The sequence below is a fragment of the Myotis davidii genome, unplaced genomic scaffold (genome assembly GCF_000327345.1).
Source record: "Myotis davidii unplaced genomic scaffold, ASM32734v1 scaffold1465, whole genome shotgun sequence".
NCBI lineage: Eukaryota > Metazoa > Chordata > Mammalia > Chiroptera > Vespertilionidae > Myotis > Myotis davidii.
This window is the reverse complement of record NW_006295980.1, coordinates 186,152-204,204: the sequence shown is the minus strand read 5'-3', so window position 1 is coordinate 204,204 and position 18,053 is coordinate 186,152. Positions and strand designations below refer to the sequence as shown.

At 38.7% G+C, this 18,053-nt stretch overlaps 1 protein-coding gene across 9 annotated transcripts in view; it reads left to right on the top strand.

Moving 5' to 3' along the window:
* LOC102772608 (protein DDX26B) overlaps window positions 1–18,053 on the top strand; it is a 67,640-nt gene that overhangs the window by 8,188 nt on the left and 41,399 nt on the right. For 8 of the 9 annotated variants that reach the window (XM_006770914.2, XM_015568591.1, XM_006770912.2 and 5 more), the window contains exons 3-6: window positions 15,420–15,569; window positions 16,378–16,467; window positions 16,699–16,882; window positions 17,142–17,270. In XM_006770914.2, the coding sequence (XP_006770977.1) occupies window positions 15,420–15,569; window positions 16,378–16,467; window positions 16,699–16,882; window positions 17,142–17,270 (553 nt within the window). The remainder of the gene's footprint in view (window positions 1–15,419; window positions 15,570–16,377; window positions 16,468–16,698; window positions 16,883–17,141; window positions 17,271–18,053) is intronic. The other variant, XM_015568590.1, reaches the window with a different exon arrangement.

Below are 18,053 nucleotides of genomic sequence, written 5' to 3'. Positions count from 1 at the left end.
CCCAGGCTGAGGGCCCCCCCTTTCCCCCTGAGTGCACAAATTTTTGTGCCCCGGGCCTCTAGTCTATATAATAAAAGCCTAAGCGACCAAAATGGCAGAACGACCAGAACAACTGGTCACTATGATGTGCACTGACCACCAGGGGACAGATGCTCAACGCAGGAGCTGCCCCCTGGTGGTCAGTGCCCTTCCACAGGGGGAGCACTGCTCAGCCCGAGGCCAGGCTCACTGCTGGTGAGTGCAATGGGAGACTCTCCCACCTCCACAGCAGTGCTAAGGAGCAGCAAGCTGAGCAGTAACGAGCAGTGAGCAGGTGGGTGGTAAGGAGTGAGGGATCCTGGACTGCAAGAGAGATGTCCGACTGCTGGCTTAGGTTCAATCCCTGGCAGATGGACATTCCACCGAAAGGGTCCCAGACTGTTAGAGGGTGAAGGCCAGGCTGAAGGACCTTCCTCTCCTCTCCAGTGCACAAATTTCATGCACTGAGCCTCTAGTTAATCTATAAAATGCCTCTTGCTTCTTAGGGCAATCCCTTTCTACCCTACTGATAACTGTTGGTCTGATGGTTATCAGCAATGTAGTGATATGATCAAAATGGTGTTTCTGGTAGATAAGTCTAACAGTGGTTGTACAGCATTCTAAATACTCACTTACCATATGTTTATTGAGCACACTTTCTGGACCACACTTTACTAGAGGGGCTTAAAGTGATACCCGGAAAGACCTGGCCCAAGGGGAAATCAGAATAATAAAATAGTCCTACTCATCAAGGGTTTTGAAAATAGTCATTGAAGCCGAAACCGGTTTGGCTCAGTGGATAGAGCGTCGGCCTGCGGACTGAGGGGTCCCGGGTTCGATTCCGGTCAAGGGCATGTGCCTGGGTTGTGGGCACATCTCCAGTGGGGGGTGTGCAGGAGGCGGCCGATCGATGTCTCTCTCTCATCGATGTTTCTGACTCTCTATCTCTCTCCCTTCCTCTCTGTAAAAAATCAATAAAATATATTAAAAAAAAAAAAAAGAAAAAAAAAGAAAATAGTCATTGAAGAAAGGTGGCCAGATGTGGATTAAGGATTGCAGAAGTGACTTTGTGATTTTTTTGTTACTGTAATCGCTCCCATTTAAGGAATAATATTGGTGTTTTACTCTGAGGCTGAGTGAAAGTAGAGATGTGCTGATGAATAGCATGTATATGAATAGCATATATAGAACTATTTTATGCCCTAGTTTTGGTTCCTCCTAAAACCCATCTTATAGTCAAAGGTGTTATTTCGCTTTTACCGATATGATTTGATTTATAGCTATACTTCCTTGTAATAATGAACAATAATATAATAGCTTTCTAAGGATGATAGTAGCTGACATTTATTGAGTAATACTTATGCACAGGGCAGTGTGCCAATGAATATGAAGTGCATATTTCATTTATCTTCTCAACAATCCTATGTTGTAGGTACTATTATTATCCCCATTTAACAGATAAGGAAACCTGGGCCCAGAGAGGTTAAGTAACACAGCTGAATAGTAACCCAGGTCTGTCTCTATTCCAAAGTCTTAAGTAATGAGCTACTATCAATCATGGTACAACATTCCTTTTAATAACTTCTCACTGGTATTTTCTCATTATGATATATGCCCTGGAGGCATGTTTTTAAGAATTGTCTTGCTGTTGTTTATAGTTGCTTTTGATATAACAGTGTTTGGTATTATAGCAAGCGCTCAATGAATAAAATTTATTACCCCAATGTTACCATTTTTATTATTTCTCTGACTACTTAGGTGAATATTATAGTGCATTTGTTAAACACTTTGGCCTTTGATGTTTCACAGTTATGCCCCTACTTAGGGACAGATGTGGAATTGTTGGAACTCTTAGTTGATGGAACTTGAGATAGTATGTATATTTTGGGGGTGGAGTTTGAGGAGTGGTGACCTTAAATGAATAGACCTATAGCAGTGATGGCGAACCTCTGACACGCGAACTCATTTTTTTGGTTGATTTTCTTTGTTAAATGGCATTTAAATATATAAAATAAATATCACAAATATAAATCTTTGTTTTACTATGGTTGCAAATATCAAAAAATTTCTATATGTGACACAGCACCAGAGTTAAGTTAGGGTTTTTCAAAATGCTGACATGCTGAGCTCAAAAGATTTGCCATCAATGACCTATAGGAAAGATGGTGGGAAGCCTGAAAAAGGAACAGGATAATCCTTCGCAATCACAGTGGTCTCCAGAAACTGATTTGCCACCTTCACTTTCTCAATCTCTTGATAAATATTTTTCTTGTAGGGAACAGAAAGACATTCAATGTACTCCACAGTATCCATTTAGTTTATCTTAATCCACAATCTGTAGGGGAAGCAGAAGTGATTTTGTGAAAACCCTGAATGTACCATACCACCTTTGTGGAGTTTTATGTATCAGCTTGTGCTTCACCTAATGGTGCAGTCTTCATTGCATCCAGATTTCCCATTCTCCTCAAGCCACTCCCCTGCCATAGCCAGATAGCTTTTATTTTTCTTTCTGCTTAGTTAGGTTGATAAGGGGTAGATTTCAGAGAAAGAATGGAGATACTGCCTATCAGCCACCGGGGCTTAACCAGAAGACTTTTGTGCTGATGTGCCAGATGTTGTAGAAAAAGTAGAGTTATGCATCTCAAACTATATTCACCTGATTAGATTATTCTTTAATGGCTATTACTCTTTCATTATTTATACCCTGCCCTGAAGTTTGAGTAGTTCAGTAAACTTAGTACCAAGAGCCAAACTCTGAACTTGAATGCTATTGAATAAAAGAAGACTTAAAACATTTATGTGTGTGCAAGTAAGGAACAGTACTAGTGAGAAAAGTAAATATGGTTTATTAAGGTCTTTGGATTTATTATATAGCTCCTTGGTCCAATTTACTAATGTTTATTCCCTTTGCCCTTGACTACACTTGAAACTGTTAATACTCCTTCCTTCCTTCCAGAAACTTATCACCTCCTCTATTCTGTTTCTCCGCCCCTCTCTCTGATAAATCTTTCCCCTATCTTCCTAATTCTTTCCCTTGTGGAATGTATCCTGCCTCATTCATGTTTCATATAGTCCTTCTACATCAAGCATGTAAAACTCGTGGCCCATGGGCCGCATGCAGCCCACAACGAATATTTTTGCAGTCCAGCCAATATAACGGTATGTAAGAAACGTTTTAATAAAAAATTTGTAACTTAATTTTTACAATATCCTGTTATACATAATTATTAGTAATGAGCTACAACGTTCGCTAATGACTGATCTCAGCAGGTCTCTATGGAAATAAACCTACGTTTCTATGAAAATTGAAGCTTTTGTTTTTTTGTGGCCCACATAAACTTAAACTTTGTTTATTTGGCCCATGTTAGCCTTTAGGTTTGACATGCTTGTTCTACACTGTTGCCTCTCCATCTTAAGTTTCTCACCCAGGCATCTCTAGCTGACTACAAAACATCTACACCTGGCTATCTATCTTGCCATCAGCTCATACAAAGTTAACACGTCAAGACCTCTTATGGCTCTAAAGCCTATCCCTTCTTCTATATTCCCCATCTTTTAGTCACCCATAGATCCTGTCCTTACATCTTATTCGAAGGCCCATCTGTCATCTCTTTGAAATATCTTTTACATATATATGTTCCTTCAACTCAATTTCTGAGGCTATCACTTGAGTCTGGGTCCTGACCTTTTATGCTTTGACTACTATATCAATCTTCTATGTGCCTCTCCCAAGTACCTCCTAAATTCCTACACTCTACCCACACCAACTGTTAACGTTATTAAAAAGCTAGTTTTATCAAATCACAACCCCCCTCCCAAGCCATAGAAGACTGCCTATGCCTATGAATGCCATTCTGAGCTTTCTGGGATCTGCTCCATATCCTATATAATAAAAGCCTAATATGCAAATTGTCCCCTTGATGCAAATTGTTCAACCACTCATTATGATGTGCGATGACCACCAAGTGGTGGCACAGAACATGGCAGGCGTAAGTGACGTGGCACTGGCAGTGGGCGGCAGTGGAGGTGCTGCCAGCTCCAATGGGCCCTGACAAGAGCGGGACATGGTGGGATGGTGGAGCAGGTGAGCAGATTGCCCCGCAGATGATAACCAGCAGTGGTAGTGGGGGGCAGGGCCGCCACCCAACTCCCAAGCACTAGGGATCCGGGCGGGGGCCCAATGACTCAGTTGGAAGGGGGTGCGTCTGGGGGTTCAGGTGCTGCCCAGGGCCCAGAAGTCAGCTGGAACCTACCCTTCCACGCCAGATGCCCTAGCTTTGATCACCAGTCAGGCCTAAGGACCACACCTATGCACGAATTTCATACACTGGGCCTCTAGTGTCTATATAAACTTATTTATCATCATTTTTTCAAAGAATCCCTGTGATTCAGCCAAACCTGTCTTTCCCACCCTGTGAATTTGTCTCTTCATTCCTGATGCCAGCCTTTAGAACATCAATTAATAAAAGGAAGAGAAAATACAAAGCCAGGAGAGCTGGAGGTCTGGGGGAGGAGAACTTGCAAACTGAAAGCATTCCACTAAGGGTGTGACTTGAGGGGGAGATGCTATTTTAATGATTAGGAGTTGCTAAAGGAAGAGGAAGGGAGCTGGTTATGACCTTTAGTGGTTGATTAGCCGGAACTAGACCAAGACATTTTGATTTACATTGGCCTGAAGTTGCCTGGAGGCACTGCTGTTTAATCAGAAGCCCCAATCTCTCTTTGCATTGTCTCTGCAGAAGGAAACCCACATAACTAGACAGTAGTAATAGGATTCTAGGGAGAATTTCTAGGCTTTAATGCAGACATGGCATTAGAAAGTTGGGAGTCCCTCTTGTTTTTTTGTTTTGTTTTGGTAGGAGTCCCTCTTTTTTATTTCTTGTAGGACAGCGGTTCTCAACCTGTGGGTCGCGACCCCTTTGGGATTTTTAACAATGATTCTGATATAAAAAACAGTCCATAAACTTTTTTGAGAATTATTTTAAAAAATTAGTCAGGAGGAAAGAGATGTCATCTAATCTTTAGAAAGTAATGAGTGGCCTTTCTGCTATTTCTTCTGTTTAGCTTTTTCTGCAGTGTTTGAATGGCTTAGTGTCACTCCAATTTTTGTGTATTTTTCCAAGATCACCTTTTAAAATTTTAATTTTTTGTATGTCTTCATAAAAATGTCTCATCAGAGCCCCAACATCTGAATAATTCAATACGTGACCTGCACAATATCTTTTTTTTTTTTCTGATAACAGATAATTGGTCAGTAGCTTTCATTGAAATGGTCTGAGAGAGAAGAAACTTGACATTTTAATCTGAACGAGTTTGGCAAATCCTTTGCAACACTAAGGTATTTTTTCTTCAGTAACAGTGCAATTGATTCCAGAATAAAGCAGAATAGTTTCTGAAATTCAGTTTCTACATATTAGCATCCTCTGGTGAAGATCAAATTTCTTTTGATCTTGTCATGCTTTCAAGTGGACTCAGAGAGGTGTGTTATTTCATAATCTTATCCTAATTCCCTGTGGTAAGAATTGAAAATTCATAAATGCATTTTGCAGATATTTTAGACTAATCCTTATGATTGTTTATCCACTTAAAAATCATACTAGGTATTTTAAAAAGACAGGTAACACAAAATGGTGAACTTCGTGTTAGTAGAATCAAATTGTGAGTTTTTTATTTGCCCTGTTTATTTTTTAGATTTTATTTTTCAATTACAGTTGACATACAATATTATATTAGTTTCAGATTGCCCAGTTTATTTTAAAATATGTGGCCATGAAAGTCTTTAACCATCTGCCGAATAAAAAATTCTGCAGGCCACAGAGTGTCAACTAAGTTTTTGCAATATAGTAGGGAGTAAATTTCTTAAGAACTTTTTTAAAAGTAGAAGATTCAAGTAAGCTAGAATTATTTTATGTAGTTTTGACGGGAAGTATTTCCTGAAGTATGTTCATGAAAATTGGTGGATTGAACCAAAGAACAATAGCAATCAAGAGTTTTCAGGGAGATATTTGATGCAATCAAATAAAATGGACTTTGAATATTTTCGCAAGTTCAGGACACTAAAAATTGCCCCTGGGAAAGTAATTTTGAAAAAAAGAAATCCAAGAGAACTAGATTTTTTTTGAGAACTAGATTTTTAAAGACAATTAATTTTATAAGAAAAAGCTATATTAGTATGAATAAAACAATAATAGAATGCCTCCTTTGAACCTAGGAGTGTATCAGTACCTGAGTCAAGTGAGAAAAACACAAAAAAGTGAAATCAGACCAAACTAATAGAGTATTAAGGAAATATTACATCAAGTAGGGTCAGAAAATATAATTCGAGAAAAGAGTTTGAAAAGGAGATACAAGAAGCAAGACAATTCCATTCTTTTAATGATATGGCATCTTCCTAATGTGCACTTCACAATTTTAAAAACTTCCTTTATAGGTGTGCTAGCTGTAAACAATTTTAAAAGACTTTTGAACATTTTAAAGTGATTCAACTCTCACAGTGTTTTGTTTACCTAAGGGGACAAGTAAACCTTGCCTTATATCTATCAGAATTGGAATCCATTTGACTTGTGAACAGGAAATTCTTCAAGTTCAAAAGTTTTAACTCACACAGATATTCCATATAAAGCCAAGGGGAAAGCTATTTGTCTCTTCGGGATACAGAGTTGATTGGAAAAGCAGGGCTTCTTATTTTTCATCTCATTCTGTTTCACTGGTTGGTTTACCAACAAAAGAGCAGTCTGTGATGACAACGATGATACAGTGTTAAGTTGGAGAAGAAAGTAAGTTGGTTGAAAAATGCTGTTGAGGTTGATTTTTCAAATTGTCTGGGTCGTTGCAGAACGTATTTCCTCCAACCTTGTAGAGAGCAGATGGAAAAAGAAAAATAGTTTATCTTTCAACAAGAGAAATGCTGGCCCTACTAAATTTAGACTCTTTGGCTTTAACTTGTGACATCTGGGAAAATACTCAAATCCGTTAATCATCTAGTTTGTAACCACCTAGAAGAAGAGCTCAAAGTCCAGGATGGCCCTCTGTATGGGATAACAAAGGGCAAATATTATCAGGCTGATTTCATTTCCTTTGGGTCAAACAGAAGGAGCAACATGTATTGTCTCTAAGACTCCAGCAAGGCTTTTTATTCAGGGCTTGCTAACAAGCTAGGGAGACTTAGACTGAACTGAAACTACTGTCCAAAAAGACTTTTGGGTGTGTGTGCTCCAAATGGGTCAGTGCACTGGCTCTGCACCAAGTCAAAGGGACATAGTAAGTGGTACCTTGCAGTGAGAGGTTCTCTCACTGCTGTGGGAGAGAGCCTGGCTTGTGACCATCTATAATATAGAAGGATTATTTTTGCTCTTTCAAAACATTCACTGCCATTCTCTTTCAATAGCTATCATCCTAAAGAATTTTAATTATTTAATTATTTTCTGATTTACAAACAGCCAATTTACATAGTTTCTAAAGGGGCATTTCTCTAGTGGGAAGTTAGTTTTTAGTGGAGGAAAGGGTTCTTCTATTTAAAAAAAAAAAAGGAAATGTAAATAAATTAATCAGAGAAATGGTCTAGCCCAGTGGTCAGCAAACTCATTAGTCAACAGAGCCAAATATCAACAGTACAATGATTGAAATTTCTTTTGAGAACCAAATTTTTTAAACTTAAACGATATAGGTAGGTACATTGTTAGTAACTTAATTAGGGTACTCCTAAGGCTTAGGAAGAGCCACACTCAAGGGTCCAAAGAGCTGCATGTGGCTCGCGAGCCGCAGTTTGCCCACCACGGGTCTAACCAAAATGGGATAAAGTTCAGGAAGGACAAGTAATGGGATGTTGAGGTTTGGGGGCCCAACTAAATGACAATCCCACCTTTCCCTCCTTCATTGAAACCAATGGGGAAATATGTCACAGGAGCCAGCCAGAGTTCTAAATAACAGTTTTATTCCTTTTAAAAGCTACACTGGAAGTTATAGACTAGATATATATTCTCAAAAGCTTTCAAATAGTTCACATATTGACAGACCTCCCCTATAGGTTTTTGGAGGGACAGAGCCTGCCCCTTGAGCACCATGTCAGAGAGCAGACCAGAAAATTAGAAAAAGCTTCAGCAACAGGCCTAGAGGGAGCATGCCAGTTTCCTGTTGCCAAACCCACCCCTCAGAAAAGTACCATATTTTTCCGCATATAAGACACCCCCATGTATAAGACACCTCCTCCCCACTTTTCCAACCCAAAATTAAGAAATTAATATTTTAGCCCTAACTGGTTTGGCTCAGTGGATAGAGCGTCGGCAAATCAATATTTTAAACATTTTGCTGGTTTTTCTCTTAAGGCCTTTTTTTGGCATCTTAAGGAGTTGTACTTCCTGTTTTCTCCACTGTCTGATCACACACTCAGTGGAGGAAGGTCCAGATTGCCTCTCTGCAGCTCTATTTCCATGCTCTTTTGCATAGCTGATTACATTCAGTTTGAATTTTGCAGAGTTAGACAATCGCTTACCAGTATTTATCTTTTTGTTTTTTGACATCTTTATGGGCTCAGAACACTCTGGTCCATGTTGCATTGTGCACTCTCCACCTCCACCTCCAATTATGCAGCTCCACACCCATGCGGCTCCCTCCTCCCCTGACTTCCTTGTATAAGACATCCCTCGATTTTCAGTCTAACGATTTTAGGAAAAAATAGCATCTTATACACGGAAAAATACATAGATGGAAATAAGGGTGAAGAGGGTCAGAAACAGCCCCAGTAAGGAGTAAATGACTTACTTGCTTTACTTGCTTTGATAGTTAGTTACAGCCAGGAATAGACTAGGGTTTTCCAAGTCCTGATCCACTGTTCCCATACCCAATTTGTCTGCATTTAGGCATCAGGAAACATAGGCTTATATGAAACAAATTTGGAAATTCTGTTAAAGTTACAAACGTTTAAGCTAATATAAGGAGACATGTCTATGACATGAATATGTGGGATACATAGTAGAATCTCTAGTACAGCGGTTTAAATTGGTGGGCTCTCAGATTACCTGAGTTCAAATCCTGGCTGTATCATTTACTAGTTGTTTTACTTGGACAAGTTGCTTATCCTTTCTGAGCCTCAGTGTGCTCATCTATAAAATGGAAATAGTAATAGCACCTACTTGGTTGGGGGTGGTTATAAGGCTCAGATGAGAAGGCTACATATAAAATGCCAATGTGTAGCCCAAATGAATTCCTGACACATAGGAATAACCTATGGTTATTATTTTTCATCACCACCATCATCATCATTATTATTTTATTTCTGGGAGACTTTTAAAACTTGAATACAATAAACTCCTCTTACTTCAGGATTTCACCCATCCCAGGCTACTCTTTTGTCCTAAACCTCCATTCTTTAGGTTTTCCAGGCTAGAAGTTTTGTAATCATCTTTGAGTCCCTCTCATTTAGGCTCATTGTCTGTCACCGAGTCTTATCTTGTTTGTTTAAAATGTTTCTCAGTTAGCCTCTTCCTCTTCATTCCCATTCTAATTCAGGCCCTGATTCCCTCTGGCCTGGATTGCTGCTATTTAAGCCTCCTAGCCTCTTTTTCCTGATATAGCTTCTCCTTCTCCAGTTTATCTTATATGTCCCTGCCAGCCTGACCTTCCTGAGATGCTGCTTTGATCCTGTTTCCCCCTGCCTTGGAATCTGTAATGAGTCTATTGTCTGCCAAAGGTTTCCTAACTGACCCTCAAGTCCCTCTAGAATAGTGGTTCTCAACCTTCCTAATGCCACAACCCTTTAATACAGTTCCTCATGTTGTGGTGACCCCCAACCATAAAATTATTTTTGTTGCTACTTCATAACTGTAATTTTGCTACTGTTATGAATCATAATGTAAATATCTGACATGCAGGATATATTTTCATTGTTACAAATTGAACATAATTAAAGCATAGTGATTAATCACAAAAACAATATGTAATTATATATGTGTTTTGCAATGGTCTTTGGGGACCCCTGTGAAAGGGTCGTTCGACCCCCTAAGGGGTTGCAACCCACAGGTTGAGAACCACTGTTCTAGAACATCTCTGGCCAATGGATATATGATACTAGCCATACACAAAATTGAAAATTTTCTAGTAGCACATTAAAAAGTAAAAAGAAACAGGTAAAACTTATAGTAATATATTTTATTTAACTGAAAATATTTAAAGCATTGTCATTTCAATGTGTAATCAATATAAAAATAAAATATATTTTCATTCTCTTTTGTTCCAAACCCTCAAAATTGCATGTGTATTTTACACATATCATATCTCAATTCAGACTATTCATGTTTCAAGTGCTCAGTAGCCATATGTAGCCACTATCACCTCCATAAACAAATCTTACTTCTTCCTAGTTAAAATAAAATAGGGATGATATTACTATGCCTCTTTTATTGGTTTGTGCCAAGCAAATTTGAAGTGTGGAAGTGATTTTTAAGTTGCAAAGCTCCATGAGAATGTAGGGAGGTTACTATTAGGAGTAAAGGTTTTACTGACATGAGAGTAGGCTATCTTTGGAGTAAATTAAAAAAAATACTGTATTAAGAAGATAAATGGGCTATCCTCAATTCATTTGTGGGAAAAAAAACTTTAAGCAATGAAAGAAGAATATAAACATATACTTCCTCCCACTAGCTCTTCATAATGATCTTTTTGGAGAGTTTCATATTTTTTATTTCATTAATTCTTTAATCCTCACCCGAAGATATTTTTCCATTGACTTTTAGAAAGAGTGAAAGAGAGAGGGACAGATAGAAAAAAAAAACGCATCAATTGGTTGCCTCCTGCATGAGCCCCAACCCGGGTTGGGAGGAGCTTGCAACCACGGTATGTGTTCTTGACCTGAATCAAACCCAGGACCCTTTGGTCTGCAAGCCAATGCTCTATCCACTGAGCCAAACTGGCTAGGGCCATAATGATTTTTTTTGAAACAAATTTGTCACATTAATAAGGTTCTCTAAATATTTAAATTAATCTTTGGCCTTTCCCCTACCCCCCAACTTCAGTATTCTGAGGAATGAATTTAGGGCCACTTAGCTCCTCTCTCCCTCTCTCTCTCTCTTTTTTTGGTTGTTGTTGTTGGCCAAAACATTTTTTCTTTAATTTTTGCTCCCTTGTAGCCGTGAACATTTTTAAAAGCCAAATGTTAATGTCATGTTTAATCTATTATTATTTCAAAACTACCAGAAAGACAAGATAGCACCCATTCATTGGCTAAATCACAAAACTCATGGTACTATCCATGGCAAAAATCTAACAATTCAGAGAGCTAATTTTTTTTTAAATGAAGCAGAGGGAATATTTTTCAATTTACTTTATAAGGGCAGCATTATTCAGATATTAGTTCTTCTCTTGAAGGAGCCAGACTGCTACCAAAAAGTTTATTGCTTTGGGTAATAAAGTGTAGCCCATATGCCTTGTAGTACTGAGGTAGGAGAATCTTTCAGATTTCATTCATATTCATCCACTTCATTGCGAAGAATTGTAATTGACCTAAAAACAGAACACCAATGATTTAAGGGGAGAAGTGATTTGTAAAATGTTTTCAATCCATTTTATAAGGGAAATTTTCAAGAGCAATTATTTTGACAGGTTGATTAGTAAGACTACACAACCAGAAAACACATTATTTTAAACTAGAGGCCGGGTACATGAATTCATGCACCATTGGGGTCCCTCAGCCTGGCCTGAAGGATTGGGCTGAAACTGGCTCTCTGACATCCCCCAAGGGGTCTTGGATTGTGAGAGGGCGCAGGCCAGGCTAAGGGACCCCAATGGTGCATGATCAGGGCCAGGGAGAGATGTGGGAGGTTGGCCAGCCAGGGAGGGACCGTCTGGCCACTGGTGGTCAGTGCACGTCATAGTGAGCAGTTGAGCAGCCTTAGCATATCATTAGCATATTACGCTTTGATTGGTTGAATAGATGACTGGTCAACTGGACACTTAGCATATTAGGCTTTTATTATATAGGATAGGATAGTGATGAGTTATAGGGTGCTTGCTTAAGTGGTATGCAAATCTTATCCCAGCCCTTTACCAAATCAAGTATGTCACTAATTTTTCTGTAGTTGTGACTTAAACTATCTGTGGCTTACAGGAATTCAACACTTGTTATAGATATAACTCTTAAGTTTACAGTGTGGGAAGTAAAGCCAACTTTATAAAGTGGCTTCTGGGTGAAGGACCCTACCACTTACAGGTTTGCCTAAGATAGAAACCTCAACCTAATGTATGATCCTTTTTTCCTCACCCACCCCTCTAATTAGATACTAAATCCTTGACTCCACCTCTGAAATATTTCTTTTATCTGCAACCTCCTCTCTATCCTCACTGCCCTCACTCAGGTTTTCATCACTTTTCTAATAAGCTATTGCAACTATCTTCAAACCAGTTTCCCTGCCTCAAGCTTCAGCCTCCCTTCCACCCTACAATTTATTCTCTAACTCCCAGCAGAATGAACTTGCTAAAATTAGGGATCATGCTACTCCCCTAATTAAAAACCTCAAGTTATTCCCAGGGCTGAAAGACAAGATCCAAACTACTGAGCACAATGTACAAAGCACTTATAGTCACAGCCTGACTTATCAGCCTTTCCTTCTGCCATGTACCCAGAAAAATAATAATCAAATTACTTGTGATTCCCCAGCAGTCCCTATCCTCTTATGAACTCTTCTATTCTTTTCCCTTGGCCTGCCTCCTCCACTCCTCACTTCACTGTGGAGAGTCCCATGACCTTCATGCCGTTAGGCTTCCTCAAATGCTCCATGTTCTGTGAGAAGCCTTCCCTAACTCTCTGATCTTTCAGACTCCATAACTGCATTTCTTATTACTTTGTGGCATGAACTTCTAAAGCAGGGGTGGGCAAACTTTTTGACTCGAGGGCCACAATGGGTTCTTAAACTGGACCGGAGGGCCGGAACAAAAGCATGGATGGAGTGTTTGTGTGAACTAATATAAATTCAAAGTAAACATCATTACATAAAAGGGAACAGTCTTTTTTTTTTTTTTTTTTAGTTTTATTCATTTCAAACGGGCCGGATCCGGCCTGCGGGCCGTAGTTTGCCCACGGCTGTAAAGGCTAATACCTTTCTATATCCCTAGCACATAACATTCTTCTCAACATATCATAGTTGGTCCATAAACATTTGTTGAATAAATAAAGGAAAGAATTGATGCAATCCCTTCCAACACTACACCTTTCTCTTCTACCCCAAAGAGGAAAGCTAATTTTTGAATTCAGTGTGATTTGCAAACATCTGCTGATATTTCTAGGTATTTGATTAGGACAATTAAAATCATGATCCTTCCTTTTAGCTCAAGTTTAGGTGGTCTAGGGCAATAAGATTTCCTTGGGCCATAGGTAATTATTCTCAAGCCCTACTTTCCCTTAGCACTAAAAGCTAGATATACAGTCTGACCAAAAGAACATATGAGAAGGTTTTACCTTTAGATATGTTTACCTATAGAATGTGTTAGGAATATTTTAAAAACTAAGTACATTTTTAATTACACAGAACCCCAGACTAATGGACTGAGATGGATCTTAATTAGGACCACTTTTACCATGTATGATTATGCAGGTTGTGCACTGTTCAACCTTAGGGGGCACCATTTTCATTCACCATTACAGGGTAAATGACTCTCCTCCAGGGTTCTCATGCACAGTCTTAGATAGTGTGCCTGCTTATCTCATCCTCATCATTTTAAGATAATGAAATTTAGGTTCTAAGAGCCACTAGGTTTGCTCAAGGTCATGCAGATACTTCATAAGAAGGTGCAGTCAGTAATCTGTTTCCTTTCTACCTCTCAGTCATTCTGATTCAAATTGCTTCAGGAAACTAAAACTAGAAAAGATAGTATTTGCTATAGTTGTATGGATCTGGGCAGTATGCTTTTAACCAAACATGAAATTTAAATAATTTCATTTATCTCTGTATTACCCGTTCTTTTAAAAATATATATTTTTATTGATTTTAGAGAGAGGAAGGGAGAGGGACAGAGAGGTTGAAACATCAATGATGAGAGAGAATAATTGATCAACTACCTCCTGCATGCCCCACACTGGGGATTGAGTCTGCAACCTGACCGGTAATCGAACCGTGTCCTCCTGGTTCGTAGTTCAACACTCAACCACTGAGCCATGCCAGCCTGGCTGTATTATCTGTTCTTGCTTTTCATCTCCAACTATATTGGCCTTGTCACATGATTTCAGTATTTTTTAATATCACTGCTGCCCTTGGCTACCAAGACTCAGGTGGCTGTTTTGTCTCGCCAAGCTGCCAAACTGTGCTGTTTTTTTCTCTCCCTTGCTGCCCTACTCCTGTGACCTATATTAGTTGCCTTCTTTTGGCTTCTCTTCTTGGCATTTTGTGTTGCTCTGTTTTTATAGCCATTACTGACCCATCAACCATTTACTCATAGCATGTTGGCTATTGACCTTGGGTCTTAGGTTCTTTTCTGCTGTGGTGTGCCTAGGGGATGCTGCTTCTTTGCCAAAACATTTTTCTTTCCTTTCTCCCATTATTCTTGATTTGGGGCTTTCTGAATGCTTGAAGATACCAGAAGAGTTGTATCCAAATAATTGTGGCTCTATTCCTATAACAGTCTCCTACCCCCACTGCCTTTACTCTTGCTTGGGCGGAAGAATGTTCCTCCCAAGATTAAGTTAGAAAAGTTAGAAAAGTTCATGTAGATCACACACCCATAGCTGATTTTCTCTTTTAAAGACAATGAATTTAAAAATTACTCCTTCCTCTACTTCTTTTTTTTATTGTTTTATTGCTTAAAGTATTACAAAGGGTATTATATATGTGTCCTTCTTTTTCCCCCTCCCTCATACAAGTCCTTTGGTTCATCTCTTACCCCCCTCTCTCGTGCCCCCCAACCCTCCCCAGCCTTCCCGCTGCAGTTTGACGATCTGTTTGAGGCAGCTCTGCCTCTGTATCTATCTATTATTGTTCATAAGTTTATAATGGTCTTTATTATCCCTGAATGAGTGAGATCATGTGGTATTTTTCCTTCATTCACTGGCTTATTTCACTTAGCATAATGCTCTCCATTCCATGCTCATCATTAATGTCAAACTAAGGTAAATACTGAGGTATTTTGGTGGGCTTGTTTGAGCCAGAATAGAAAACTGGTTTCTTGAGCCAAAGCCCTCTAGCTACAATGGACAATGTACTATTTTCATCTTTGTTCTTGATCATTAACGCTGGAAAATTTTTCTGAAACTGATTACTTGCCTTAGTTCCACTTTTTCAGTCCGGATATAGAATAGAATCAGATTAAGGAACTATTAATTTGTTAAAGGTTTTATGTTTGCTACTTAGTGGTTGTTTGCACTTTATATATTATTTACTGTATAATTGGGAATTTCTTTGTAAATGTTTGGTTTTCAGGCTGGTTGGAAGGAAAATCACGCAACATTCATGAATGAACTAAAAAATCTTCAGGCTTCTGGACTGACGACTCTTGGTCAGGCTCTAAGATCCTCATTTGATTTGTTAAATCTCAATAGATTGATATCTGGAATAGACAATTATGGACAGGTAAAAATATTTTTGAGTGAGTACAGCTAATTTAATTTGGTGACTTGGGGTAAGAATTTAAGAGTGGGTATGGTTACCAAGTTTTCTGCTATTTTTCATAACTTCCAAAAAGAGATCCATATAACTTTTAATTACATTTTTTAAAAAACTCTCTTTTGAGGAGGTCTGGTATATGACTGGATCATAAAATAGTTAAAATTGCCTACCTGTCAGGTCATTAGATATCTGAGAATGGGATGAATAAATTGCTGAGAAATAAATACTGGAGCAAGACAACTGAAGAGAGGTTTTCAATATCCTTAACTCCCTCATCCCTCCCAATTCAATGAAAAAGCTCTAGAATGAGAGGAAGGCATAATAGCATTTACTGCTGCTATCATTGTACTTTCCTACTTGAAAAGCTCTGCTCACAATAACCAGTCACTCTCCAGGTTGCAGAGCGTAAGTCACTAATGTTCCTCTAGCTGTGCCAGAATTTTGACTCAGACAGATGGTGTGGATGATGCTGCCATTATAATCTCTTTAATAGCTTTTTTTAAATGATTACTTGGAAAGCAGAGGAAGAGGAGTATTTGGATGTGATAGTTTGGGAGTTCCTTAATTATAAGAATTTCTCAATTTATTCTGAATGCTACCTCTTCAGGGATTGTTGTTTTCATTCCCACCCCTCAGTCCCTAATCTTTTCCTTTTTATTTATCCAGGCAAATTTTATCACAGTCTTGGGAGATCACTGGCAAGGCAAATGTAAAAGTTTAAATACAATTTTATTACTTCACATGGCTCTAATACTTTTTAAATGTATTTTAGGGGAGAAATCCATTTTTTTTAGAACCATCTATTTTAATTACCATCACAGATGGAAATAAGTTAACAAGTACGGCTGGTATTCAAGAAGAGGTGAGATTTCATTTTTTTAAATTTTCACTTAAATGGCAGAGAACGTGCAGCTATTTCTGTGGGAGGCATACATTTCTAGTTAAGAATAAGTTTAGTAAACATATTATCTTGGTAATCCTTGAAAGATTGCTTTATTTTATTGAGTACATGAAAGAAAAGTGGACCCCCTAATTCTTTAACTCTTCATGTACGGGTTGTTATGATGAAACCTTTCAAATTTTGCCTTCTCAGCTTCATCTTCCTTTGAATTCTCCCCTGCCCGGGAGTGAACTAACCAAAGAACCTTTTCGTTGGGATCAGAGGTTGTTTGCCCTGGTGTTACGTTTGCCTGGATTGGCGTCTACTGAGCCAGAGCAACTAGGGAGTGTACCAACTGATGAATCTGCTATCACACAGATGTGTGAAGTCACCGGAGGTACTGGCAATATTTACTATTTCTAAAGGAAGAATTCAGGGCAGCAGAGTATAGTTTTTCTTAAATACCATATCTGGTCTTTACTTGTTTTCCTTCAGAATATTTTTAACTCTGCTGCTTAAGCTCATTAATAGTGTGATGTTTGTTGCCAATGTAGTTATGATTATTTCAAGTTATATTTTAGAATGTCAAATGCTTCTATTGTGAAATAGTATTTTATTTGACCAACTTGTACTCTTTGTTTTTCCTTCTGATATAGGTCGTTCCTACTGTGTTAGAACACAAAGAATGTTGAATCAGTGTTTAGAATCTCTAGTTCAAAAAGTTCAGAGTGGTGTAGTTATTAACTTTGAAAAAACAGGACCGGATCCACTTCTTATTGGAGAAGGTACAGTAGATAACTTTGCTTTTACCCTATAGTGTTATTGAGGCAAACCATCTATGATTAGAAAAACATTAATCATAATAGGCACTCTTCACTCTACACACACATTCAAACGGTTACAAACATCCATCCAAACAACTACCATTTATTCATTGCCTATATATACATGTCAGGTGGCCAAATTCTAGCAATTTTAATTCAATGTCAAATCTTCCTAAGAAAATTCTTCCTTTTCCCTACCAATTTCATATTCCCTGGTTCCTAGTCTTGGGATGACATTGAATTATTTACCTCTCTATTCATGAAATATCTGGAGATTCACTGCAGAGTGCCACTCAACTAGTTTGGTCTTGTGAGTGCCAAATGTACCAAGCTATCTTTATGAAATTTTGTGTTTGTTACCACACATCAGCAAGTGATTATGAATATTTATGCTAGACTAATCTAATAAAAGACAAACATGCAAATTGACCATACCTTCACTATGCCCTAAGCCATGCCCACCAGCCAATCAGAGTGACTATAGGTAAATTAACCCAACCAAGATGGCGGCTGGCAGCCACAGAGTTGGAGCAAGCAGGAGGCTTGGTTGTTCTAGTGATGGAGGAAGCCAAGCTTCCCGCCTACTGCAGCCCGCTCTGAGCTCCACTCAAAGCAACAAAATTTCAATTATAGAAGGTAAATAATCCCCAGATACCTGCTTTCAGCCGGCTGTGGCCATGCTGCTGGAGTGAGCAGGAAGCTTCCCTCCTGCCCGCCCTGGCCAGCTCTGAGCTCCTCTCACGG